The following is a 26978-nucleotide window of genomic DNA, read 5'->3' on the forward strand; positions in this document are numbered from 1 at the left end:
TTTGTAATTAAGCACGGCTTTGTGAGGTCTCAGAAAGCCTCCTACTGCTTTTCACTACCTAACTTTCCGTGTCTGCCTTTGGTACCGTCTGTGTTAGCCTACCAGAGGATGCGGAGCCCCTTCAGCATCCAGCACGGTGCCTTGCACACAACAGGTGCGTTCAAGAAGTTCTTGTTGAGGAATTCTTGAAGATGTTCTTAAGAAAGAAGGGAACGTGTAGCAATGCTCTCAGGGCGAGAACAGATACTTCTTTTGAGATACGGATCTGCCACCCGCGCAGATTGGGCTTCTACGGGCTCCCCAGGTGTAGGGAGGGCTTTGGCTGAGACTGAGAACTTCGTCGCTGGAGAATAATAAAGTGGGCGGGAACCGGCTCTGGCGGGAGGACGAGGCGGAGTCACCGAGAGTTTGAGTGTTTCGGTCCAATCAGAAGGACGCTGGAGGCGGCAGGCGCAGAAAGGGGAGAGAAGCGCGGGGCGGGAGGCCGAGGTCCCGCCCGGAGGCAGCAGCCCGCCTACCTGAGCCACGGCTTCTCCCCCAGGTGCTCCTGCCCCGCCGGCGGCCTACCCCGAGGCTGACGCCCGCGATGGCCTTCGCAAATCTGCGGAAAGTGCTCATCAGTGACAGCCTGGACCCTTGCTGCCGGCAGATCCTGCAGGATGGAGGGCTGCAGGTGGTGGAGAAGCAGAACCTGAGCAAAGAGGAGCTGATGGCCGAGCTGCGGGTAAGGCGGGCGGGAGGGAGACGAGAGCCGCCGAGCTCGGCGGCATCCCCTGCGGAAACGGCGGGGCCAGCGCGCCCCCCGCGCCCCCTGCCCGGCCCCGGGCAGTCCCGGGCCTCCCGCGTGGGGGCCGGGGGGGGAGGAAGGGCGGCTCCACCGGGCCGCGGGCTGCACGCGGGATGCCCGCGCCGCCCCCAGCGCCTCGGCGGCAGTGGCCCCGGCAGCGCGGCGCCGCCTCTCAGCCCGCGGGGACGGGGAGCGCAGAGGCTTCGGCGCGGGGAGCCCGGGGACCGCCACCCTCCGACTAGTCCCGGCTCGGCCTGCGGCTCCAGCTTTCCGTGGGGGGCGCCGGCGGAGCCCCAGCCTGGCCCGTGGCAGCGGGAGGGGCTGCAGCGCAGGCCAGGCGACCGGGCCAGGCCCGCAAGCCCCGCGCCCGCCTCTCGTCTGATGCAAGACCGCCGCGCGCTCTCCCCGCCCCTGGGCCTCCGGGGAGCTCTCGGGGGAAGGGGGCGGGCGGGGGCGCCCCGGTCCTAGGACCGCCCCTGCGGCCGCCCCGCCCCCCCCCGCCCCCCCGGGATCCCGGCTCACTTACCTCCTGCTGCCCGCCTCCCCGGGGGCCTCGGCCGCGGTCAGGAATGGCCAGCTGGATGAGCCCGACCCCACAAGCCCCCGGGGAGTCTCTGCGTCGTAGCAAACCTCTCGGGCCAGCTCGTTGCGCTCAAAGTTGGCGCAATCTACTTCGGATCTTTCCCTGCGTGTCTGTAAGGGGCCTGTGGGGCTGGCTGCCTCGTGCAGCCTTCGGACGTTTCTTGCGTGACCTCTTGGCTCTGCTCCTGCACCCAGCACCCCACCTTCCAGCTCCCACGACCCCGCGGCCCCAGCGCACATGCACCTGTTCCATTTTCTCCCTGGAGGGGCCCTTGACTGAAAAACCGCAGAGGCGGCTGCAGTCGCTTTAGCTGTGCTGGAACCACACGGTGCTGGAAACCCACTGCGCTCCCTTGTCTGCCCTGGCACCTGCCGCTGTGTTTCTCCACGAGGCTGCCCTCCTCCCACCCCACCGCACCCGCGCCGGTGCTGTATCTGGTGACTTAGAGAGTAACCCTGTACTGTCCTGTACTTGGAGGAGCGGCTGACCCTGCCCTGCCTTCAAGAGGCTTGTGGACCAGTCAGGGGGCCTGGCCAGCGCTCCAGGGTTGACCAGATGACACAGTACAGACAAAGCCCCAAGTGAGACCCCCCAGCAGCCTAGCCTCCCCCTTCACCTCCCCTGCAAAAGTGGAACAAGGCGGGTGCTTAGCCTGAATGGGGTGGGGGACAGGGGCTTGGGATCTGATCCTGGAACACGGTAGGACTGGATGGGAGGCAGGCACCTCACACTTGTCACCTCCTCTTTTGTATGGGTGCTATCAGTGGCCTTGGCTCAGGGCAATGGCGAGAAGGCAGTGCAGTGGCTTTTAGACCAGCTTCTGACCCTCCCTCCACCAGAGCAACAGGGTGGGATGAGTGGCCTCACTTGGGGCTTTGCAGCTTTCTTGTGCAAATTAGAAATCCTCATGTCTAGGATTTTGAGAGAGGGACGGGGGGTGGGTGTTAAAGGCAGAATTGAGAGGAACTGGAGGCCTCTCCTCTAGTGGAGGGGTTCCGAGAAGTTGGGAAGTTGGCTGCGTGGATTGCTGGGATCTGGAGCGGCAATTTGGAGGATATATTAAAGGCACTGAAATCTCCTGGCAGGAGAGGGGTGTTTGTTGGCTACTGGCTGGCGGCCTCGTTGGGCAGTTTGGGAACCCCCAGCCTTCCTGTCTGTCTTTGTAAAACGTTCACGTCAGAATACCAGTTGCTCAACCTGGAGAGGCCTCGTGTCCACACTATGTCTTCTTATTCTGGGTGGGGAGGTGTCTGAGTTGGTGGCCCCTGCCCTCTCCCATTAAATCTTTCATATTGACAGAAGTTGGAGCTCGTTGCCTGCCCAGGCCCGGCCTCTCTTCCCACTCCTTGGTATTCTGGGCAGGCACAGTTTGCTCTCACTGACTCCATGGTCGGGAAGTACAATTACCCCTGAGAATGGTGCTTTTCAGACTCCACACAAGTCACAGTACAGTATTGGGGAGCGAAGTGGGTTTAATGGGTCATGATTAGCATTTTAAAAACCAGAATAAGAAATATCAGGGAGCAAGGCAGATAGGCAATCAGTAGTGTGTCGGGAAATTTGTTTCAATTATATGGGCAGTTGTGCTGTCTGTGTAGTTTGTGAGTATAAAATCACAACCTAAACGTATGTTTCGTGCTTTCTTAAAAAAAAAAAAAGATTTTATTTCTTTATTCATGAGAGACACAGGGAGAGGCAGAGACATAGGCAGAGGGAGAAGACATGGGCAGAACTCCATCCGAGGATCCTGTGATCATGACCTGAGTGAAAGGCAGACACTCCACGACTGAGTCACCCAGGTGTCCCCATATATTTCTTACCATAAGTCTTATTCAAAAAAGTTTAGAAAACCCTGGCTTAGAAGAGTAAAGCATCGTGTTCAGAACTCACAAACTCTTAGACCGGGGACTCCTCTTCCGTCAGCAGATCTGACATCTTACATAAACCTAATACGCAGGAACCTTTAAATCTTACCATGTATCCGTGGTTTTTAAACTCTGACCACGACCCACGAGAAGAGAAGAAATTCATTATACATCATAACTCGGTATATACATACATATGTGTACAATACACACAGTAAAGTTTCATGAAATAATACCCTTGCTATATGTGATACATACATTTTTCTTTGTTTTATTGAATAGCAAAAAAATAGCCAATAAGCTACATGTTAATAATGCACTTAACTTACTGAGCACATTTATTATTTTTGGCTCAGAATTTTAAAAAGGATAAAGAATGGGAAACTTCTCCATGCAAGAGTCCATCTTTTGAAAGTAAGTTCCGGTGCACCTGGGTGGCTCATTCAGTTGAGGGTCTGACTCTTGATTTTGGCTCAGGTCCTGATCTCAGGGTTCTGGGACTGAGGGCCCAGTCAGCCTCTGTGCTCAGCAGGGAGTCAGCTTGAGGATTCTCTCTCCCTATGCCTTTCCTCCCACTTAAGTGCACTCTCTCTCTCTCTCTCAAAAATAAATAAATAAACATTTGAAAAAAAGTTAGCAAGTTCTTGGCCTTTTGCAGTAGGATTTAATTTGCAAAAGTTAAATAGACATTTCCTAAATCAGGTTCTCACATATTGTGCCAACCGACACCTCCCTGCATTCTCTAGCTGAGCAGCAATGACCTGGAGAATTGGACTTTCCTTATGATTTATGTCAGAGGCACCAGCCATGCTAGAATTACCCTCAAGGCCAAGCCTGTCCTCCTTGGGAAAGGAGGCATGTTTGAACTTGAGAAACGTGAATGGCTTTCCACTGCTGAGTTAGCATAGTTTGCTTAGAACAGCCATAAATCCAGCAGAACCGTGGCCTTTTTCCAGCTGTAAGGCAGCTGCAGAGAGCAATAGACAGCAGAATGGAGGCAGTTTTGAGATTTGCCAAAATGGACTGCAGAGCCTTGGAGAAAAGAAAGTTGTAGTCACAGCACACTGCACTGTGGAAGGGGGAGGATTTGCAAAGGCCTCCAGTTTGCGTAACAGAGTAGAGGAGCAGGCATCTTGGAGTGGAGTCTTGGAGGGATGACCTTTGACCGGAGTAGGGGGTGGTACCCAGGAGTGCAGGGTTCTTGAGAGGTCACAGACATAGGCTGCCAGTAGACGCGATCAATAGGTGCTGGTTGAATATCTCGATCGGTGATGCAATTGAATGAAGTGGGGGTAGTGGAGGGTGTTAAGCGACCTTGAAGGCTGGTGGGCGCTGGCCATGTAGGTTGTGGGACCAGGGTCTGTTGAAGGGGAGTCTCCAAAGGCAGATGCCCTACCTGGGTCAGGTGAGCTCTGAATGAACATCTGCACTGGTCTGACTGGAGACTCTTCAGACTTCCTGGCTTCAAAGAAAGCTGGTCTGAGGGACACCACCCTTGTGGGAAAAGTGTGGAGAGACCACAGGGTAACAATCCTGAGGGAGATCCCTCCATGGCGAAGGCTGTGCCTGTGGAAGTCTGGTAGTGCCGTTTCTGTGCTTGTCCTGGGGCCTGCAAGCACGAGGTGGGTGGACTGCGGGAGAGCCTGCAGCCACCCCTGTGGGAGGCAGATTCCTAAGGTTTGGGGAGGGTGCTGGTGGCCTTGGAGAAAGCGCTTGAGGAGGCCAGATTCTTGGGGCCCAGTGGAGGAGGTGATGGCCTCTGAGGAGGGCCAGAGCGCATGTCCGTTGCTCTCTCTATCACTTCTCACTTCCTCCTCACACACTCAAGGCAGCCAAACCTCAGAATCCTAGCTCATGGGGGATGCAGCTTGGATTTGACCCCAGGCCTGCCTGATGGCAGACCCTTTCGGATGCATATGCTGTCTGCTTCTTTTCTCTGCACAAATACATCCGAAGTCGGCCGGCATGCAGGGACTCCCACTCTGGCAGAATGGGTGCAAGGCGGTCTTGAAGACCGGCTGTGGACAAGAGTGTCTTCTGCCCCAGGACTGTGAAGGCCTCATCGTCCGTTCGGCCACCAAGGTGACTGCTGACGTCATCAACGCAGCAGAGAAGCTCCAGGTGGTGGGCAGGGCTGGCACAGGCGTGGACAATGTGGACCTGGAGGCTGCAACCAGGAAGGGCATTCTGGTCATGAAGTAAGTCGCGAAGCCCCCGGGGGTGGGTGTAGAGGCTCACCACGAGTGGGGAGGGGGACACTTGGGTTAGTGAAGACCGGGTCAGAGTAAGAAGGGCTCCCACGAGGATGCCTGGTCCAGGCGGAGTCCGGACAGTCGGGTCTCGCTCACAGCGTCCTGGTTCCCCAGGTGTTTGAGGAGGAGGCTGTCCTTGTGATCTCAAGTCACTGGACAAACCCACCCCACAGACATCTGCGCTGCAGCCTGGTTGGGGAATTAGAAGAATGTTTGTTAGTGAATCCATCTGCATCCCCTGTTCCAGGGATACTCCTCCCCCTCCGCTGCTGTGTCTGGAGCAGGGTTTTCCTAGGCTCTGCTTTGCTTTCTGCCCTGTGCAGATGCACAGCCTTTGCTAGTTGAGCGGCTCTACATCCTTTCCTTTCCTCACTGCCCTCGTCCTTCAGCAGCCAGGGTCGCAGTTTCTCTTTCACACTCCAGGGCCAAGAAGGGAAGGGTGAGGGCTGTTTTTGCAGAAACTCAGAGCAGAGGTTGTGACTGCATGCCAGGGCTGGGCCACACATTCCTGGCTCCCGGCTGGCCCTTAGATGATGTGGCCAGGTCATTGTTGCCCACTTCTTCGTCCTCAAGCCTTCTCCCTTCTCTCAGGAAATTCAGCGTCCCCAAAAATTTCCCCTCCCTTCTCTCCTCTTATAGAGCATGGGTGAACTGACCGGTCATCTGACTGAGGTCAACATCCAACCGAAGAAATGTTAAATGGTAACCCCGTCCTACATTCTTCCCCTGGACACAGAGGCAGAGCCCTCAGCCCTGCACCCCTTCCTACATCCTAGTACAGCCTGTTCGCAGGGTTAGGCAGGAAGCTCAGTAGAAAGACAACTCTGAGAATCCTTTACTCTTGACTTTTTTGGGTGGGATAAGATCTCTTGCCTTTTCCTCCTTGTAACTTTCATTTCCAGAAATGAAAAGATCCATAAAAAGAAAAAAAAAAACGGTAAACATGTGTGTTAATAAACAGTTCAAAAACCAAAAAATAAAAAAAGAGTGAGAGAGCCTTTGAAAAAAGAAAAATGGATTCATGGATTTCAGCTGTATTCTCCTTTCTGTGAAATGGGCAGAGTGAGCATGGCCCTTGTCAACATGGCCCTGTGCATTAAGGTGTGAGGAAGCGTTCTCACTTTGGAACTTGTTGAGAAATAGGAGAAGTCAAACAGGTGAAGATAAAAATCCTAGCTTTGTCACTGATAGAGGCTGGGCTGGGCAACTAGGTGAAGGTGTGTAGGCAGTGGGCTGACGTGATGTGACGGGCTTGCTCACGCATCTTCTGCACAGCCTCAGTAAGATCAATGGCATAGAGTAGCGGGAATCTGTGGTTTCGGTGGGCAGGTAGATCCTGAAACAAGAGGGAAGAGAAATGCTGAGCCACCCACATATCTCCCCATCGAATGAGACACTTCTCTGCCTTGGGAGAAGGGAGTGTGGGTAGGAGGCCAAGTGTGTTGCTCTACCTGAAGTCCCTCCATGTGAAACATGCAGCCAGGGCAAGGGGGTTTCCCTCCCCTGGGTTTAGGGCAGGTGTCCATCGGAGAGCCCAGGTTGGAGGCCTGCGGGTTGGGGGTTGGACTTAAGAGCAGGTGAGCAGAGGGGGCAGGAGCCTGAGCACACTTCACTCACGGCCTTCTCTTGGGACAGGAGTGGGAAGATGGGCTCTGGACGCACTGACATCCCCTCTCCTCTTCCATCTTTAGCACCCCCAATGGGAACAGCCTGAGTGCTGCAGAGCTCACCTGCGGGATGATCATGTGCCTGGCCAGGTAAGTCCATCTTCTCAGCAGAGGCAGCCTCTTCTGTGTCCATGATTACGACTCCCCAAATAACGTGCCCTGAAGAAGGGTAGAAACGCTTCAGCCTGACACTGTGCAGACAGCCGAGAATTTTCGAGGCCACCCATCTTTATGGGACATTCAATATAGTGGTCCTGGCACACAAAGGTCAGACAGCTTCTCACAAATGAGTGGAGGGGGGGGCGTTCGGCATGGCTGCTCCTTACCTGGGAGCAGGCTCACCGAGAAAATGATTATGTGCCATCTTCCTCTCCTCCTTGGTCATTTCCTGTGTCCACGCCATCCTCCGGCTTCTTGCACCTCCAAGCCTCACAAATATGGTTTCTGCTCCCTGGAATATCCTTCTCCATCATCATTTCTTTTCCGAGTCGTTCTAGTACTTTATTACACTCGTTATTAAAAATACAACTTCACACAGGTTATAAAACAGAGGCAACACGCAACATTTTTATTTAGTTCAGAACATTATTGAGTGAATTAATGCCAAAATGTAGCAACCTCCATGCCTCAGAGACTCCTCATACCCCAGAGGTCCCAGACTTTGCTGCACATTGATAACATCTTGGATCTTGAAACACTCCTAATGCCTGACTTGCGCCCCAGAAATTCTGATTTCATTGGTATGGGATGAAATTTGGCATAGGGATTTTTTAACAAATTTTTGATTTTAGGAGTTTTAGATATAAAGAAAAGTCGTAAAGATAGAAGGTCCCACATATGTCATACCCAGTCTTCCGTATTATTCACATCATACGTTAGTATGGTGCATTGGTCACAATCAATGAACCAATGTTGAATTATCAATACATAACTTTCAACTGAAGTCTTCCCCATCATCTTTATCCAGATAACTCTTGTTCTTCAAGATTAAGCTCGAGTATTAGCTCATCAAGGAAGCTCTCTCTGGATTCCCCCCACTGGGCTGTGTCCCTCACTGACTGTTCTGACCCCGGGCTTACCTCTGTCACTAACCTTTCAGATCTTTATTGTGATAGGATGGAGTAAGAACTGCTCTGGGATCCCTGTGCCAACCTGTGGATTCTTAACACAAGGGGACTCAAGTGGGGAAGTGTCTTGCTCTTCCAGCAGGAACTCTGGGGGTGTGGGGCTCTTGAGTAGAGGGCACAGCCTAAGAACCACCGGCTGTGGCACAGAGTGTACATGAGCCTTACTGTATTGGGTAGAAAATGATGGCATTGAGCCCTGCTGTCGAGTAGGCAATTCAGGCACCTGTGTGGCCAGTGGGGAGGGCGAGGGGCCGGTGGACAGGGCAGGGAGTTCACTAGGTCCCTTCACACAGCCTGGGATGCTTAAACCAGGGGACCCTGGCAGCCAGGGCTCTTTCTCTCTCTACTCAGGCCTGAAGCTTCTGGGGCCAAGAAATTACTGTTTTCCCCTCTGGAGACCTGTTCTCCCTCCTGCTGGGGCAGGGTCTGGAGGAGCTGACCTTTGTTCTGATGCTCCCCAAGATTTCTACCTGAGCTCTTAAGTCTTCACTGCTACTCACTGGCCAGTGAAGAGAGGAGAGGAGACTGGAGAAAGCAAAGAGCATGGGCAGCGTGCACAGCAGAAGGGACCCAGCCAGGACGGGGTCCGGGAGCTGGCTGTCTGGATCTCCCACAACATCTGGGCTGGACGTATTTCTCCCAGAGAAGCCCGATGCCCTGGTTTCACTTGTGCTATTAAATTCAGTGCTGGTTTTGGTTTTGTTTTTGAGTTAGGGACTGATCTGTCAGCTTTCTATCTATTTAATTCTCTCATTGGTTTTCTGGAGGTGGAAGGGAAGGCTTGGGAGCCAGAAATCATTTTTCTCCTATTGCAGGACCAGCTTTGTTTAAGAGAGTAGATAAAGTGGAATGATTTCAAGACAGCGGCCCATTTCCAACCTCTCACCCAATGACCTCACTCATCAAAGATGCATCAAAACTAAGAAACAAGCACCCTATTGAGGAGGAATGGAGTCTCCCACACCTTCTGGTGTGTCTGCTCAGACTGCTTTTCCAGCAGGGCAGCAACAGCAGAGTGGGAGTTCTGGACAGAAGGTTGAGAGCATTGAGCAATGTGGGTGGAGAGGGGGCCTGCATGGGCCTCACAGTGGGGGACTTTGAACTCACAGCAGGGGCTCCTGAGGTCTAGGAGCAGAACAATGACACAGAAAGAAAGAGGAGAATGCAACCTGCTTTGAAGTCATCTCTCCCACCTTACCTTCTCTTTCTCTAAGTCAGGATGGCTACCATTCAGTTCTTGGGATGCCCCTCCCCCACATCATGGTCCTCCCCAAACTGGCCCGGTGGGGACCCCAAAGTGCCTGGAGAGGATCCCTGAGTGGCCTGCTATCCCGTGCCCCACAGTGCCACATGCAGCTCTCTTAGATGGCACCATGGGGCCAGGAGGGCCGAGAGCAGGACGTGAGCCAGACCTGAGAGGAGCCAGGTGGGCTCTGTCTCACTTGGTCAGGGGCAGGTGAGCGGGCTAGCCTTGCTGAGAAGGGGGCACTTCCTCAAGGCAAGTCATTGTCCTTGCAACATTCCTGAAACGAGGACCCTCTACTGAGGATGATGGACCAGAGCAGCCCACCATCCGGTGACGGAGCTTCTTCCCCAGGAGGCTTGTTACTGAGGCTTTGGGAGTTTGCCCACGAGATCCCAGGAGCACAGATCCCCCGTCAGCTGGACTCGCAGATGGAAGCATGTCCTGGCGATGTGTAAACATGAGAGAATGCTTTTTTATAAGAAATCCGCAATGGAGCTACAGGGACATTATGTTGGAGTCTCTCCCTCTTACACGCGCGCGCGCGCACACACACACACACACACACACACCCCACTCTGAGTTTTGTGGCCTGCAGGAAAGACCGCATTTAAATACCGAGGAGGCTCACTGCTGGGAATGTTCTTTGAGTCCATTCAACTACTTCCGATGGGGTGATGTCCTGCAAGATGTTGAGTCCCCAGTTGTCTCCACGCAGTTGTTGTGAGCGTTACATGCGCTAAAGCATCTCCAAGCATGTCTCATGGAGTGTCTAAAGTAGAGCATGGACTCCTTAAACATTTTAAACGTTGTTTCCTGTCTCCCGGATTCTCTTCCAGAGAAGCCTGGGTGACCACATCCCACGTGACGTAATCTTGTCCTCTCACCTCTGACTCTGCCCTAACTGCCTCTGTCCCTTCCAGAAACACGTGGAGACTCAGACCCCCCCCCCCCCCGCCGTGTTAACCAATCAGAGGAGAGAGGCTGGGCTGGGGGTGGTTTGGAGAAGAGGTGGTATGGACTATAGCATCCCGTCCCCCCATTCCAGTGCAGCCTGAGACTGCTGGGGTTTCAGGAACTCTCGAGGAAGGGAAATACCCAGCTGTCTGCTGATACGGTGGAAAGTGCAGGTTGCGGGCTTGGATGAAAGAAGAAAATGAAAATCCGTGAACTTCTGGAGCACTGGATGTTCTCAGAGCCCCTCAACACCCCCATTTTGTTATCCCTGTGAACCGTGGAGGACTGGTGCTTGCTTTCTACATGCTTGTCACTCAGCAGTTGACTGACTCTCAGACTCCCAGCTGGGAACAGAAATCCTGGGGCTCCCACATCAGGTGTGCCTGACAGGTTTTCCTCTGCTCCGCTCCGGGTCTCTGTACCCGAGCTCTAGACCAGCCTGAGCCTGGTTCGCCCTGGGAATGACTGACTGACAGAGAGGGTGGCTGTGCAGACCTCACATCACCTCCCATGTCGGCCCACTGAACCTGTCTGTCCTTGCAGGCACATCCCCCAGGCGACAGCTTCCATGAAGGACGGCAAGTGGGAAAGGAAGAAGGTGAGCGGCCAGTCCTGCCTCGTCCCGCCCAGCTCGGCGCCCGAGGCCTCACTCCTGGGGCTTACTCTGGCCGCGTTGCCTCTTGCTTGTTTGGTTGCAGTTCATGGGAACAGAGCTAAATGGGAAGATCCTGGGAATTCTTGGCCTGGGCAGAATTGGGAGAGAGGTGGCCACTCGAATGCAGTCCTTTGGGATGAAGGTAAGAGGTTGGTGAGGCCCTTTGGTGTGGGGCTCCCTGTAGCAGTTTTGAGAGAGGCAGGTTTGCTTGAGAAAAGGTAAAGGCTTTTTCCTAGGAGGGGCTGACCCTCCTTCAGAGCCTCTACCGAAGTAGGCGGTGTAGCCGGGGAGGGCAGGGATGTTGGCCTGACCTCAGAGTCCGGGCATCCTTGGTGGAGGTCCCTCCGCTCTTGAGTCCCAGCGGAACAGAGGGGCTCGTATCCTGTGCTGCTTCGCCTCTGCTGCCGCAAGGGCTCTTTGTTTTGCTGTGTCTGTTGCCTGTGATAATTCCGAAAAACAGGAGCACATCTGTAGCCTTATAGCAGGGCCGTTATCCATCCACCTTCTGGCTCCACTCCACAGTCAGAAGACGTGGCAAGATGATTGTGCAAATGCCGTGACACGATGTTAATCCCGTGGTGGCTGGAGCACGCACGCATTTCTCAGCAATTCTCCCTGACCCCTGTTTCCCTCCAGGACCCTGCTTTACCCTATTCTGGGAACTCAGTGGTTCTTCTGGTCAAGGGAAGGCTGTCATCCAGAGCAGTGCCACACCCTGAGGCCAAGCCAGGAGACCTTGCAGAGCGGTGGCCCCAGAGCCATGGGAGGGGACCTGTAGGGGCGGGTGACAGGGTGGCTAGGTGTGCTAGCAGACATCTCCTTGTTCACTCCTCGTGCCCTCTCTGCCGTGGGGGGATGATATATTCAAACTGCCGCCAGGAAGGCTTTCGTTAAACATAAAAAAAAAAAAAGCAGTTTTGACAATCAGATCATTTCTAGAAAACTTTACATGGAGCTGCTCTGGCATTTCCCTTCTCTTTCCTTCTTCCTCCTTTCTCTTTGTCCCCCCAGCTTCATAGAGTTAAAGGGAACCCTACGGATTAACCCTTAATTTTTATATTGATGTCAGGAGTTTGTGAATTTTTGCTGAGGCCTCCAGCAATGGAAGGTAAACAGGTGGGCATCCCATTACACCACGCGAAATATCTTCCTCTCCCTCCTGTCCTTATTCCCCCACACACTTATTTACATCAGCCAGACATCTTCCTAAGCCTCCGACGTTTCTCTAGATCCCGGAGAGGGGCCTGTGGCCCAGCAGGATCCACTGATCATGAGAACAAACCAAAGCCAGTCCCTCCTGTGCAGGGCTGGCCAGGTGCCCTGTGCTGCAAGGAGAGCTTTTTCTTCCTCTTCTGTGAGGGATTAAAGTAAAGGCTTAGCTCACCTGGAATTCTGATCCTCTAAAATCAGGGGCTGGGGGTTAAGTAAAACTCGGAGTGCCATACTCAGACAGGTGAGCGCCTCATTGATGAGACAGAGACTTGGGGACAGGCTGTTTGGCCCAGCTGCTCCTCTGTTAAGTTCCCTCCCCTTCCCCACAGCGCCACAGCTCACTGGACTCTGCTTGCTCAGGAGCCTTCATTATCAAGGACTTGAGACTTTGGGGGAGTGACTTACCCAGACAAAAAGCCCCACCTCGTTTGCTGAGTGAGGGACGTGATCAGTAAGCTTCTGTGCTCAGCTACTCAGCTGCTGCCAGGCTGCTCCCGAGAGGCTTGGAGGGATATGGATTCTGAGCATCTCAGTGGAAGTGGCTGACACCCCTCAGACATGTGTTTGATCAGAAACGTCTAGAACCTGTTCATGAATGTCATTCTGTGTGTCCAGGCATACCTCACACGACACGCCCGAATTCCCAGCGTGACTTTGAGGGTTTGCGTGCTTTTGTATGTTGCAGCACGTCACTGCTCCCCTTGGGGGTTCTTCTGTCTGGATATCTCTGGCCGGTCCCTGTAGGCTATCCTGCTTCTGGGACATGATCTTTATAAACCGCTGAAACACACCTTGAAACGGTCACCTGCCCCCTGCCCTTGCCAGCAGCCCCGGTCATTTTGCAGTGGCCCAAGTGGCCTTTGTTCACGCTCAGGGCTCACTTTGACTGCGCTTCCTAACTGATACCTAGGCCCAGATGAACTTTGCACAGGGCAGACAGATTATGGACCTGCATCATCCAAAGCTCCTCAGTTGGTGTTTGAACATTTGGGGAAGCAAGATTTTCGAAAGTGCAAGGAGGGAAGATTCTAAAACAGGCTGTGAAAGAGTTTATCAGCATCCAGTCAGGAAACCATGCTCAGTGTTCACTAAGCACAAGTTGTTTTAAATTGGCCTTGTTCTCCCTTTAGAAGCCAATATTAAACCGATCGTCATGGACGTCCTTAGGGGTCTTATACCTGGATGATTTAAAATTGTATTTTAATCATGTAATAGGTGAAGGGATTTTCACAAAAATTGAAATCTAGATCCTCATCTCCTTGTTTACCACCCCAATCCTGGTCTGCTGCCAGTCACCTGTGAGGTAACATCAGTTTGCTGTGTATCATCTCAGACTTTTTTCTGTGCATTTATGTGGAACACATAGAGTTCTTTCCCATTGTGTGTGTGTGGGGGGGGGGTTGTGCCTATAGAAAGTACAATACTGTACATGGTGGTAAAACATAGATCTTGGAATAAATAAATTTATCCTATTTGTAAACTCTTCCATGGGGTTCTGTTGTGTGGACGAATTGCTTTTATTTGGCTTCTTCCTCAAGGACAGATGTGTAGATTGTTTGGAAATGTGGACTTAGTGAGACATTGGTGAGATCTTCCCTGACACCCTTGGGGTTAAGATGGAGACTGTGATCTTGGTGCAAAGGCTTAGTAACGGGTTGAAGGATAGCTCCGTCTCAGTCTGAAGGGAGATGGTACAGGATGACGCAGGGCTATGCCTTACCCATCCTTCTCATCAGCGGTCTGGGTGATAGGAAGCAGGGGGAGGTGATTAATTCTTAAGACTGTGTAATCATATCCTAACTGATGTGAGAAGGCTAGCATGGTTGGGCATCCTAATAAGAAGTTGAGCTAAGATACCTACCAGGACCCTCTATATGGGCCCCCAAAGCAACCAAACACATTTGGATGTAGAGGTGTTGTTAAAACCCTTTTCTAGGGGAGGGGACCTTGGGTTGACAGAAAAGCAGTGTGGTTCACAGTGGCATGGCTAATAGAAAAGGTAATGTGACTTTTGGTAGCATTAAAAGAAGTATGACTTCCAGCACAGGGACGGTGACATTCCTTATGGTCTGTACTTCCTAAGGAAGGATTGGAGGCACTGGGGTCACAGCCCCGTCATGACTTGGGAGGCCATCGACTAGCTCTTCTATAGAAGAGTCATGCTCTCCAAGGAGTGGATCCAAGGAGGACCAGTAGGTACAAGCCATGGGGGACAGAGCTCCAGCCAGAGCTGGCCCCAAATGGAATGAGAGAGTTAGTCTCCCAGTACTGCAGATACTCAACATGAGACTGGCTAAGCACCTGGCCAGTATATGAGGACGAGGTGTGAGCATGGGCAGAGAGGTAGAAGCAGATGGCCTTTAAAGCTGTCATAGCTCTGAGCACCCATTGCCCATGGGCTACGAGTTTCTTTATCTGAGGAATAGTCTTTAGCAGGGAGTTTTTTGTGTGATCATAGGAAATAGAGTAAAATTATTAAGGACTGTGGTTTGTTACAGTAACTCGTGGGCACACTGTAATTAAGACAGAGTGGGACCAGAAGGCATAGGGCACCCTGAGTAGTTCTGGTTGGGTGGCTCGGGCAGTGCTGCAAAGCACGTGAAGATATTTTGATCACCCCTTCCTTCCCTGGTCCTGGGATGTCCCCTGGCCTATAATCTGTCCCCTAGGCTGTTAGTCACTAATTAGGCTGGGTAACTAACATCCAACCCTTCCAGAACATCGTGATTTAAGAGTTGACCCCTTTGTGTCACAGGAGCAATCAACAGAGTCCCTCTTGTGCTCAGACGTTGGGTAGGGACTGCCCCCTTTCCTTTCCCGTCCCTTCTTTGTCACTATCTGCTCCCTCAGGGAAGCGGGGATCCTAGACCTTAGCTCTGCTAGGGAGCTCAGCCACCTGGCTTCCCACAGCACCTGGCGGGGGCGCTGTGTGTTGGGGAGAGAAAGCCCACCTAGGCCCCCATCCCAACCAGACAGGCCTGGAGAGGAATCTTCACGTGCCGCCACCTGAGCTACCTGACTTGCTCTGAGCCACATGGCACAGATGTGGGTGTCAGAATCATTCTGGCCATCTGCAGCCTGCTGGTTGTCGGAGTCATCTGAGTCTGATGCTCCATGGTGTTCTTTCTGCCTGGAGCTTTTTCTCAACCCATTTGCTGAACATGTTATGTTGTACATTCTGGAGACACAACTCATTCATGCCAGCATGCCCGCTAGAGTGTTAGCAGGCCAAGCCAGCCAGCAACTGAGCCTTGCACTCTTACCAAGGTTTCCTGTGAGGAACAGGCCAGGATCTCCTAACGGTTTCTTGGTGGCCCGTGTTGTGATGAATCTGAAGTTATCCCAGAGGGATGGACATTGAACCTGAGGCACCAGATGTCACCAATTCTCTCAGGCCCAGCTAATGTTTACTGAGGTCTACTGTGTCAGAGACTGTGCTTGCAGTGACCCCTGCAGGGTCAATATTCTTATTCCAGGTTTACAGACAAGGAAACTGAGGCCCAGGAAGGTTATATGGTATGTTTGAGATAATAGGACTGGTAAATGGTGGAGTCCAGCTTGAGCTCCAGGTCTCCTGACTTCCGATCTAGTACGCTTTGTCTTGCATCCCCACCACGGTCTTCATGCCTGATCCAGGTGAGTTAGACGGTCTCTGCTCTGTCACTGTGCTCGACCTTCCTTGGGATGAAATCTCCTCAGGATGCTCCTAGCTCAGTCTGGTAACTGGAATTCCTACTGCGCCAGAGTACTGATTTTTTTACATTCTTCCCAGAGCCCCAAGTTCTGGGAAGGTACCTTAGGGACATGGGGATGGGACCCTAGAGAGAGAGAGTAAGTGGTAGGGCTCTGGGCCTTCACCTCTGCAGCTCTGATCGTTTTTTATAGTGGGTTTCTGAGTAAGATGTCATTGTGTGAAGGGAAGAGAGTTCTCATCTTCAGCCCGAAGAATTAGCTGTGAGGCAGTAGGAGGATGTGATGATTAGGCTCCTTTCCTGGAACCCCTTCACCGTGAAAGCCTCCTTGCTCTCAGGCATCCACTGTTAAGCCAGAGGCCCAGGGGAGGTGTAGTCATCCTCGCAAGGCTGCCTTCTATGACACCAGCTAGGACGTGGCTCTGTAGTGCCACTTGAAAAGCTGGGGTTCCCCTGCTCCCCAGCGTTAGGAGCCTGTCCTGAGGCTGGGATTCAGGTGGAGAACCCCTTGGTGGCTCTCCCTCAGGCTCCTCCGTAGGGCAGTCTTCAGAGGGTACATACCTGGAAGTGCTGCAACGTGTGAGTATCGGGACATCTGACCCGTTCCAGGGTGCGTTAGGACCCTACTCAGACATTGTTCCCCTGGGCCCAACCATATACTCTTTCGACTCCCCGCAACGTGGTCTCCTGGTGTAGGAATCCCAGCTCCTAGCCGTGTTCAGCTGCCATCTGCCCTGGGTCTCCCGAGTGAAAACTGAAAACCGTTTCTCAGCCGAATTCTACCCTGCAGTTGTCTGCAGCCGAACAAGAGAAAGACAGCTGAGTCAGACCCTGCTGACCGCTGTGGAGGATGCGGGTCCCCTCCTTCCCCGTCTGCTCCCCACCAGCTGCAGGCACCCAGCACAGGGTGCAGGCACCCAGCACTAGGCCCGGCTCCGCCCACGGGACCCTTCCTCCCAGCGCTCCGTGCAGCTTCTGGACTCCCGAGAGCCCCAAGCCCCAGAGTGGCGGGAGCTCGCCTCCATCGGGGTCAGCTCTGTGACCTCTGCTGGTGGTCCCCGTCCTCCCCCGCTCACGTGAACGAAGTACATCTGGATTATAGATGAACAGGGCCCTTGTTCCAGGCAGCCCTGAGCTGGCAGACAAAGAGCACTTGTAAGGGATCCTCTCTCCTCCCCTGGACGCTGCTTGTTCCCCCGGAAACGAGTAGGTTACAGCTGAGGGGGGAATGACCACTGGGGCTGGTGGTTGTGAGCTTTCAATCCTACAGCCTCTCCCCCAAAATCTCCCCCTTGGCTTTGCTTCCTCCACAGGCTGATGATGAAAACTGTGATCTGAAACTTGTTCCTCATTCACGACCATGTCAGTCTCTTCTCTGCAAGGGCGGAATTGGTTACACAGGAATCCTCTTTGCCAGTATTTTCGAGATGACTTTTCTGTTTCCCACAAGGAAATTCATGATGAGCAGGGGAAGCATTACAAAGCACAGGAAAGCATAAAGGAGAACAAAAATGAGTTCCACCACACAGAGATGATGATGGTTTCCAGTATTAGGCCTTCTGTTCTGCTTGTTACCTTTTGTTCAGTGCCAGGCCGCCTCTGAACATTCTGGGGTTCGCCCCTAACATTTCAGGGTTAAGAGAACTGTCTTTTCAAGGAATATTGAATGACTGAGTGTTGGAGCAGGCGATGACTTTGAAATCATCCACCCAGCTCCTTCACTTCGTACTGAGGACCCAGGTCCAGGTCTCCTGGGTCAGCGTCCGTCCCTTGGCTCCTGCAGCTGCATCCTGCCTTCTTGAGGACACGGATGCCTTTGAGATTGTTAAGGCTCCTACGCCTCTTTCCCACAGTGGGTGCTGCGGCCCCGGCCAAGCCGAAGGTGACCAGACAGAAAGTGGATTATGTCTCTGCTGTGTCAAGAGGTGGCTGCGTCCTGGTGGTTGTGGATTCTTCGAATCCCAGCTGCTGGTGCTGGCTTGATCACCTTTAGAGGCTTGCCCTTGCTGAGGACATGTGTGACTGGTGCCCGACACTGTTCTGATACAGGACATGTTTCCATTGACTCTACCCGGTTGCTCAGGTGGGGCTGTGAGCCCCCTGACCTCACCCCACCTAGAAGGGTGGGCACCAGGGGTGCAGGCTTCCAAATCCAGACATTCTTCTTATCCACACTCGACCATCTGCCAACCATGCGACCTTGGTTGAATCATTTCACCTCTCTGCCTTAGTTTCCTCGTTGGTAAATCGGGGCAGGCAGGAATCTGCCCAGAGGAAGGTTCTTTCTGGGACCTGTGCCTTCTATGGTGCCTTGGTGCCTCCTTTTTTCTCCTCCTGATCCTCGCTCCCTATTCCCTGTCACTCCTGCCCTGTTGAAAGGATCCGTCCTGAGCATTGAGGCCTCTGTGTGGTGAGTCACCCAGTTATGCCTTCCGAGACTAGATGCATTTGGAGCCTTCTGAAAGGGCACTTCAGGATGGGACCAAACCTTGCCCGCTGGCGGGTCAGCACTCCTCCCCAGCGACCGGTCTTGGTCTCCTTGCCTGCCCTGCTCTGCACCGCTGCCCCAACCTACTTCTTTCTCAGTCTGTGCAAGAGTCAGGGCCCCTGCCTGTTCTCTGGCCCTGAGGGTCCTCGGCTGTGGCCAACCTGTCCTCTCTCGCCTGGTTATACCCTGCTAGTGTAGTGTGTCTCTGCTCCCCACGTGGCTGTCCTGCCTCTCCTGGGTTCCCTGTTTGCTAAAGGTTCTGAGCTCCCCCTTATCCAACCTCACACACGCACATGTGCACACACGCACATGTGCACACACGCACACACACGCTGCTCTTGCATCTGTTCATGGTTAAGAGCTCGGAGGTAAACAAACTCCCTTCACACTCTGGGCCAGCCCCTCCTAAATAGAGAGCCCCACTTTGTTCAGCTCTAAAGTAGAATAGTATCAACCCTTGTTGTATTACCGTATTTGGACAGACTTAGCAGTAGTACTTGGTAAATGCCCGATAAATGGCCTCCATCATAATGATACCAGTACTAGTAAGGAACAGTGACATTTGCTCGTCTCTCTCTCGTTTCTGACCAGACCGTAGGGTACGACCCCATCATTGCGCCAGAGGTCTCGGCCTCCTTTGGTGTCCAGCAGCTGCCCCTGGAGGAGATCTGGCCTCTCTGTGACTTTATCACTGTGCACACACCTCTGCTGCCCTCCACCACAGGTATGTGCGTCCCTGCCTGTGGGTCGGCCACGGAAGCCACAGACCAGAGAAGGGTGGGCCCTCAGCCTGGGCCTCCGCAGGCATGTGGACTAGGGCCCTCGAGCATGGAGTGATGCTCTGCTAGCTGATCCTGCATCCCACGGAGGAGGGATGAGCTAGCTGGAAATGCATGGCTCGACACGTATGACCCGTGACCACATGGTATTTGCTGGGGCCGCTGCTGGCCTTTCCGGTTCCGGGACTTACTCAAAACACTAGGATCTCCGGGACTCTAGGATGTTTCTAGACTGAGTTTGGTCTAAATCCACAACAGGGCCTTTGCCCCCGAGCCTGTGAGAAGGGAGAGGTGAGACCAGAGAGGCTGTCGGCGTGTGGGGAAGGAGCTGGTACGAGGCAGGGAGGGCTGCTGGCACTGGTGCTGGGGTCCCGGGCAGCAGTGCCGCAGGAAAGCCCTTCCCTCCTTGCAGGCCTGCTGAACGACAGCACCTTTGCCCAGTGCAAGAAGGGGGTGCGCGTGGTGAACTGCGCTCGGGGAGGGATCGTGGACGAGGGGGCCCTGCTCCGGGCCCTGCGCTCTGGCCAGTGTGCTGGTGCCGCGCTGGACGTGTTTACAGAGGTGAGTGCCTGGTGGAGGAGAGGAGCGGTGAGCAGAGGGGCCCAGGGCCGAGAAAGCCCAGTGTGCACGAAGAAGGTCTTTGCCTTAAGGAGGCCTCCATGGCACTCAGGAGGAATTATGTTGCCAAGAATAACACCTTTGTGGTTTGGGGAGCCCTCCGGAGTGCGGTGGCACAGGCCGCCGTGTGGTCTTTGCAAAACTCAGATTTTAAATAGGGCCCAGTTCCTGGTCCCGGGCTCCCTGCGCTGCTGTCCTGTTGATGACTGCAGGGAGGACCGCGCGGCACATCCGTTCTGAGGCTGAGGGTTTGCGGCAGAGAGAGAGCATTTGGGGCCGGGTTTAAGGTCTCTTAATTATTGACCGAGGTCTCTGATGAAATGAATCCCGTTGCCAAAAAGACATTCTGCCCAGTGTCTGTTGGCTTTCCTTTCCTTCGTGTCTTCTGGGGAGGGAGGGCAGCCTGAGGCGAATGGCCAGAAGGGGTCCCCTGTGCCCTGGGGGCTGCTCTCTGTCAGAGCCAGAGACCCCGTCGTTGCTCGCCCGAGCCACCCCCCCCACCTTACACCAGAGGAATGACGGACAGTGCATTTCCAGGTGGACTCCAGCATCACAGATCCAGGGCAAAGAGCAGGGATTTTGGCTTAGGCACTGGAGGGTTGCTGGATATCTGCGGTGGGGCCCTGGCTCGTCCCCGGCCCCTCTCTGAGCACTGTGTTTGCCCTCCACTGTGTATTCCCTGTCCTGAGCACGCAGGGTTTATACTCCTGGTCATCTTTCACAACTAGATGGTAAGCTTTCTGGAAGGCAGACGTGCGCCTGGCCCTCTTTGTACTGACGTTCCCGATCAGCACCTTCCCCTGCCTGTCTCTGGCCTTCTCGTGGCACCTGCTACCAAGTGCACAGCACTCCCAGGCCCAGGTGGCCAGACAAGAGGCCTGAGAGACATTCCCAGGGCGATACATTGTGCTCAGTGAGCAGAGGGGGGGTGGGCAGAGGTGCCCAGGTGGACCACCTGGCGTGGTGCGAGCCAGGATGGGACAGCTGTGCAGAGGGCCTGGAAGTGCTGCAAGGATTCAGGAGCGAGGGGGAGCTCGAGGCAAAAACCAGTAACAAAAGTAGCTTCACTGGCTGAGCACCTCCTGTATTACTGGGGTGCAGTCTGCACGACAGTGTTTGGTTCTGGGTAGTATTCACCCATTTTATAGATGGAGAAACCGAAGGCTCAGAGAGGTGGAGATTTCTCCAAAGCACATAGGTCTAAGCGGGGGAGCCGAGATGTGCATCCCGTCCTTAGCCCTGTCCACTCTGCTGTAGAGAGGTGTTGACGAGGAAACCCGGCTGTTGAAACCAGAGACAGAAGGCGTTAGAACCTTCTAGCAGAACCAGAGTAGAAGGCATCCTCGGCCCCCCGCCTCTCCTCCAGCCTCCCTGGGCAGGCGACCGAGAGGTGTCTCTCTCTCGGCAGGAGGCCGCCACGGGACCGAGCCTTGGTGGAGCATGAGCGCGTCATCAGCTGCCCCCACCTGGGCGCCAGCACCAAGGAGGCCCAGAGCCGCTGCGGGGAAGAGATCGCCATCCAGTTTGTGGACATGGTGAAGGGGAAATCTCTGGCAGGCGTCGTAAGTATGGCCAAGTGGGCCTGGGGCCGGGAGGTCGGAGGGAGGAGCCGAGGCCCGGGAGGGCGGGTGGTGTCCGGTTTGGGGCATGGTGACAGCTCTGGCGGGCAGTGGTGTGTTGACCAGATTCGGCCCTGGGGGTAGAAGATAAGGCCTCCTCTGGAGCCAGGCTTCTGGGTGGGGCGGCGGGAGCCCCGTCCCGAGCTTTCCTAGTTGCAGCCTGGTTGCAGGGAGGCGGCTCGGCCCTGCCGTATTGTAGCCTTGGTGCAGAGATTGTGGCTCTTCCCAGGGCCCGGGCTCCAGAGAAAGGCTCCTTTGTTCTCCACATGCTTTGAGAATGGAGGAGCGTGGCCTGGGCTGCTGGACGCCGTGGGAGATGGCGGGTGGGGGCCGGGGCTGGTCCTTGACCTTCCTGGCTGACCCTCGGCGTGGGGACTTTCATTGCTGAGGGACAGAGCAGTAGCAGGAAAGACACAGGGTGCTTTGTTCAGCCTGCCAGGCCTGGCGTGATAGCCCAGCTCGCCGGGCCACCCTGCCTGCTACACCCCGAGAGAGTAGGGGAGCCAGCTACTCCCCTGAAGGACCCACAGGACGGCGGCTCAACCACAACACGTGGCCCGTCCACCTGTGCCTCTCCCTTCTCTCTTCTGCATCTCGCGGCTCCTCAGTGTGGGGGACACTTTCTCACTCCCTCTGCACATCTCTCCTCTGAGCAGCTCTCCCCAGGTGCCGTGCTGGGACCGAGGCCATTGCCAGCCAGTCAGGGCTGCACCTGTCCCTCTGCAGCCCTTTGCCGGGCAGGCCTCTGCCCTCACTGTTGCAGCCCTCAGGGGTTACCATGGAGTCCGTAGGCGGTGGTGGCGGTCCAGGCCTTTTCGTGAAGGGGGCTCCTTACCACCGGCTCCATCAAATGGAACCATAGACTGTTCCCATCTTATACCAGAAGTAAACTCTCTTGGTCAAAGGCCTTCAACTGGGGCAGATTTAAGTCTCCACCCAACGTGACAGGTTGTCCTCCAGTAGGCTTTTAGAAAGAAAGACAGTTGTGTCACATGGGAAGTCCCTCCCTAATTCTTCTCTGCATCTTCCCCCGTTTGGTTGTTACATTAGACACAGACTCACATTAGGGTCGGGTGGTGCTCAATGGCGCCTGCCTCTTAGAGCCCTCCTGTTGGTTCTCTAGACCTGCCGTGAGCATCCCCGTCCACAGGTGCTGCCCGGAGGACACTTGCCTCCAGCGGCAGCAGGCTCAGCCCAGCCCACTGGCCCATGGCCCTTCCTCTCTGCTGCCAGCACTGGCCTTCCTTCGTCCCGCCTCCTGGTCCACGCTGGTCCTTTCTGTATCCTGTGGAGAGGAGCAGAGGAGCCCTACCACAGGAGCCCCAAGCCAGGCTGCCTGCCTCCTTGGCCATTTCCAACACCAGCAGCCTGTTTGATTTATATCACACCCCAGGTTTCGAATTAAATCCTTCTTAGACTCCTTGGTTCTCTTTACAGTTTGACTCACAAAAGTGCCCAATGCTTCATTCAGAGCCAGACCATCTTGAACCACAAAATGGAATTGAAATTGTGACCCGGGACAAGCTGGCTTTGTTATCAAGCCCTGTTGGGACGGTCCCGCCGTTCAGACCCTACCCTAGACTTACAGCTTTAGGAGGAAATGTGGCTTTTGTCTCCTTTAGCTGCCTGGCAGGCCTCCTGGTTGACTCCACATGGGCAAGATTTGAAGAATGATAGGATCATTAAGAGTATGTGAATCCAGGGGATCCCTGGATGGCTCAGTGGTTTAGCACCTGCTTTGTCCCAGGGCGTGATCCTGGAGCCCCGGGATCGAGTCTCGTGTCGGGCTCCCGGCATGGAGCCTGCTTCTCCCTCCTCTGTCTCTGTCTTGCTCTCTCTCTCTCTCTCTCTCTCTATATAAATCAATCATTCAATCAATCAATCTTAAAAAAAAAAAAGAGTATGTGAATCCAGTGACACCTGGGTGGCTCAGTGGTTGAGCTTCAGCCTTTAGATCAGGGCGTAATCTGGTCCGGGATTGAGTCCCGCATCAGGCTGCCTGCGAGGAGCCTGTTTCTCCCACCGTCTGTCTTTGCCTGTCTGTGTCTCTCATGAATGAATAATTAATTAATTAAAAATATGTGAAACCAGCTTTGCAAATTGTATATTTGGTCAAAGTGATTAATGACCGTGTAAACACTCATTTTTTCTTTTCCTAAGCTTTTATTTATTTATTTGACAGAGAGAGGAACCAGTGCTGAGCAAAGTGCAGAGGGCGGGAGAGAGAGAAGCAGACTCCCGGCTGAGTAGGAAGCTGATGTAGGGCTCAATCCCCAGGACTCCGAGATCATGACCTGAGCAGAAGACAGTCCCTTAACCGCCTGAGCCACCCAGGCGCCCCCACTTTGTTTTTTAATTGAGGTGTAAAGTAAAAGGGAAGGTCTTGGAGCGACCTACCCCTCTAGGTCCCAGTGATCCGTGACTCCCCACACATCTTAAGTCAAAGACCACCTTCCTTGTGGTGTCCAGACCCATCATCTCAGGAACAACCGGTCTCCTGTGTAAGGGGTGAGGTGGGCACAGTTTGTGGGGGTAGGGTGTAGAGAAATGCCTTTTTCCCCTTCTGGCAATTTTGTGCTCTTTTCTGGCTCTACAGCTCTCCCAAGCTGAAGGCACAAGTCTTGTGGTGGCTAATGGAAGTGGTCTCCACGCTCCCCCCACCCCAGGCCCCGAAACCAGGACAGCCCTGTGCCTTCTGCTCCCCACTGTGGAGCTGTGCTCAGGAGCCCTGCCCTGCCTCGTGCTGACCTCAGCTCTGCTTCCCCGTTCTGTGCAGGTGAATGCCCAGGCCCTTACCAGTGCCTTCTCTCCACACACCAAGCCTTGGATTGGTCTCGCAGAAGCTCTGGGGACGCTGATGCAAGCCTGGCTGGATCCCCCAAAGGGACCATCCAGGTGGTAACACAGGGTGAGTTGGGGACACTGCAGAGGGAGGGAAGAGGTTGTGTCTGTAGCAGTCCAGACAGCGAGGGGCTGGGAAAGGACTGGACATAGCTCTTGTGACGCCAAGTCCCCTGTTCTGTCTGCATAGGGCTCACTCGCTACCCAATGGGGACAGAGGGGACGTCCAGAAAATACTAAGAAATACGTGTGATTTTCACAAGTCACGATTGTATAGTATTCTTAAGATGCACATGTTTCATGCAAGAGAAACCTCCATGAGAGACAGTTTCATGGGAGAGGCAGTAGGATTGGGGGAGGGAGTCCCAGCTTAAGGGACAGGATCTTGATTCTGGGTTTGACCCTGTCTCTGTGAGATTTCCCTTTGTCTGAACCTGGGTTCTACATGTAAAGTGAGAGTCGGGGCGGGTGTGCCAGATAGGGTGGTGGGACAGGGTGTGCCCCGTGAACGGTAAGGTGGGTCCTGAGGCGAGCTGATGGTCCCCGGCATTGCTCAGCTGGGGGTGGGAGCAAAGAGAGTGGCCTCGTCTCCCTTTGCGACTGCAGGCTCCGGCCACTTTCCCAGTGGGCCCAGCGTAGGCAGATGTAGTTGAGAGACTGCGCAGGGCTCTAGTTCCTACACCCGCAGAGGCTGGTCCTCCTCGTGGCCCGTTGAGCATCTGCTCACGTGGGAAGAGCTTGGGGGTGGTTAGACCTGGGCGCTGCTAGAAATAGGGGAGGTCAGAGCTGCGGGATCCCCAGAGGAAGCAAGGCAGGGAACTGGGTGCCTTCCAGAGGGAAGCGGAACTTGGCCCGCAGGCTGGGGCTTGGGCCCCGGGCAGTGAGGAGTCCCTGACCCAGGATGGGTGTCAGCGCCCTGCCCGCTCCTGTGCTGCTCAACAAACAGCAACCTTATTGTAGGTTCTCTGTCCCCAGGGACGCCCCTGAAGAACGCCGGCAACTGCCTAAGCCCTGCAGTCATTGTCGGCCTCCTAAAGGACACTGCCAGTCAGGCGGATGTGAACTTGGTGAACGCCAAGCTGCTGGTGCAAGAGGCCGGGCTCAGTGTGCGTGGCCCCCGGAACGCTCCTTTCCTGTCCGCCCCGCCCCCCTGTCCCTCCCTTTGCAGAGCCTGCTCGCCCCTGCTCCTGGAGTGGGAGCCCGGGCAGGTCCCGCTGTTGACACCGGCCGCCGGCCGGGCAGCCGAACCTCCCCGTCGAGCAGCGGGAGTACTGCCTTCCTCGGAGCGTTGCTAGGAGTGAACGAAATACTCCTGCAGGTGCTTTGTGTAGGCGTGCCCTGTGCACGGCAGGGGCCGCGGCGCCCCCATTGCACAGCTGAGGGACAGAGGAGCCGGAGCCGGGCTGTACCGGCCGCGCTGGAGGTCGCCCAGCACGCTCGCCTCGGGCTCCATCCCGTGCTCCTTCGGCCCCGGCACCCAGGTTCTCGATCAGCTCGCCAGTTCTGGAAGCTCCGCATAGCTGCTGAGCGCCCGCAGCCCCGCGCCTCCCCTTTGGTGCCTTCCCCTCTGCTTCCCTTGTGAGATCCCAGCCTGCGTCTGAGCCGGGGGCAGCTGGCAGGAGCAGTGGGCAGCGGAGCTCCCGGGGCTCCCCCCCTGCTCCCCCGCACTGGGCCACTGACCTGCCCGGGCGGAGAGCCGGAGGGGCCGGGCTGCCCCTTCCTCCTCCTCCCCCCGCTCGCACCTGCACCTGGACCCGCAGATCCCTCCTGCCCCCTGAGGGCGGGCGTTGGCTGTCCCGGGCAGAGCCCTGGGCCCTCTCCTGCAGCCCCAGTGGCTGAGCGTGTCCGCCAGGCTGGCGCTCCGCAAAGCGGTGTTCGGGCCGCGGAGGGGAGAGGCCATGCAGCTGGGAGGCCTAACTGCGTCCTCGCCTTCTCCCTGCAGGTAACCACCTCCACAACCCCGCTGTGCCCGGGGAGCAGGGCTGTGGGGATGCCTGCTGACCGTGGCCCTGGCAGGTGCCCCCTACCAGGCGGCGGGCTGGTGCAGGGCTCGACACCTGTGCTGCACGCGCTCAACGGAGCTGTCTTCAACCGGAAGTGCCTCTGCGCAGGGGCCTGCCCCTGCTCCTGTCCCGGGCTCAGCCGTCTCCTCCTGAGATGCTGCCCACATGATTGGTGAGGAGGGGTCTCGGAGGGCTTCCCGTGTCCTTGAAGCTGTGTGTGCGTTGGTGTGTGGTGTGTCTGTGGTGTGTGTGTGTGTGGTGGGGGGGGGGGGGGGTCCTCTCCAGGGATGGGGCTTCCTGGACCTTTGCTTCCTTTAGTCCCACCCCTCCCTCGCACATTTCTGTCACATACAGAAGATCTGTCCTGCCCGTTCCCAGAACATTTGGGAAATGGATGCAGAGCTCAGAGGCAAGCGCCTTCTCTCCTGTGTCAGGGCCCGCGCAGAGTTAGAGCCCCAGAGTCCCTATTAGCCGGCCTGCTCACCGCGGTCAGCACACAGCGTGCACCTGCCTGCAGGCTGCGTCTCGGAACTCCGAGCCTTTGGGTGCAGGTTTCTTTCTTCTGACCGCAGGCCCTGGGGGCGCCATGC

General features: G+C 55.1%; 1 protein-coding gene across 1 annotated transcript; it reads left to right on the forward strand.

The window, feature by feature from the left end:
• Nucleotides 1-422: 422 nt before the first annotated feature.
• PHGDH (phosphoglycerate dehydrogenase) lies at nucleotides 423-25695 on the forward strand. The gene is given in 11 exon segments (XM_038561924.1): nucleotides 423-724; nucleotides 5282-5433; nucleotides 7179-7244; nucleotides 11025-11079; nucleotides 11180-11278; nucleotides 19120-19252; nucleotides 19720-19879; nucleotides 21334-21487; nucleotides 24321-24411; nucleotides 24414-24452; nucleotides 25361-25695. Coding segments are annotated over 11 exon segments (1407 nt in total). The 5' UTR covers nucleotides 423-586; the 3' UTR covers nucleotides 25681-25695.
• The last annotated feature ends 1283 nt before the right edge of the window (nucleotides 25696-26978 follow it).

This window comes from Canis lupus, chromosome 17, assembly GCF_011100685.1.
Source record: "Canis lupus familiaris isolate Mischka breed German Shepherd chromosome 17, alternate assembly UU_Cfam_GSD_1.0, whole genome shotgun sequence".
Lineage (NCBI taxonomy): Eukaryota > Metazoa > Chordata > Mammalia > Carnivora > Canidae > Canis > Canis lupus.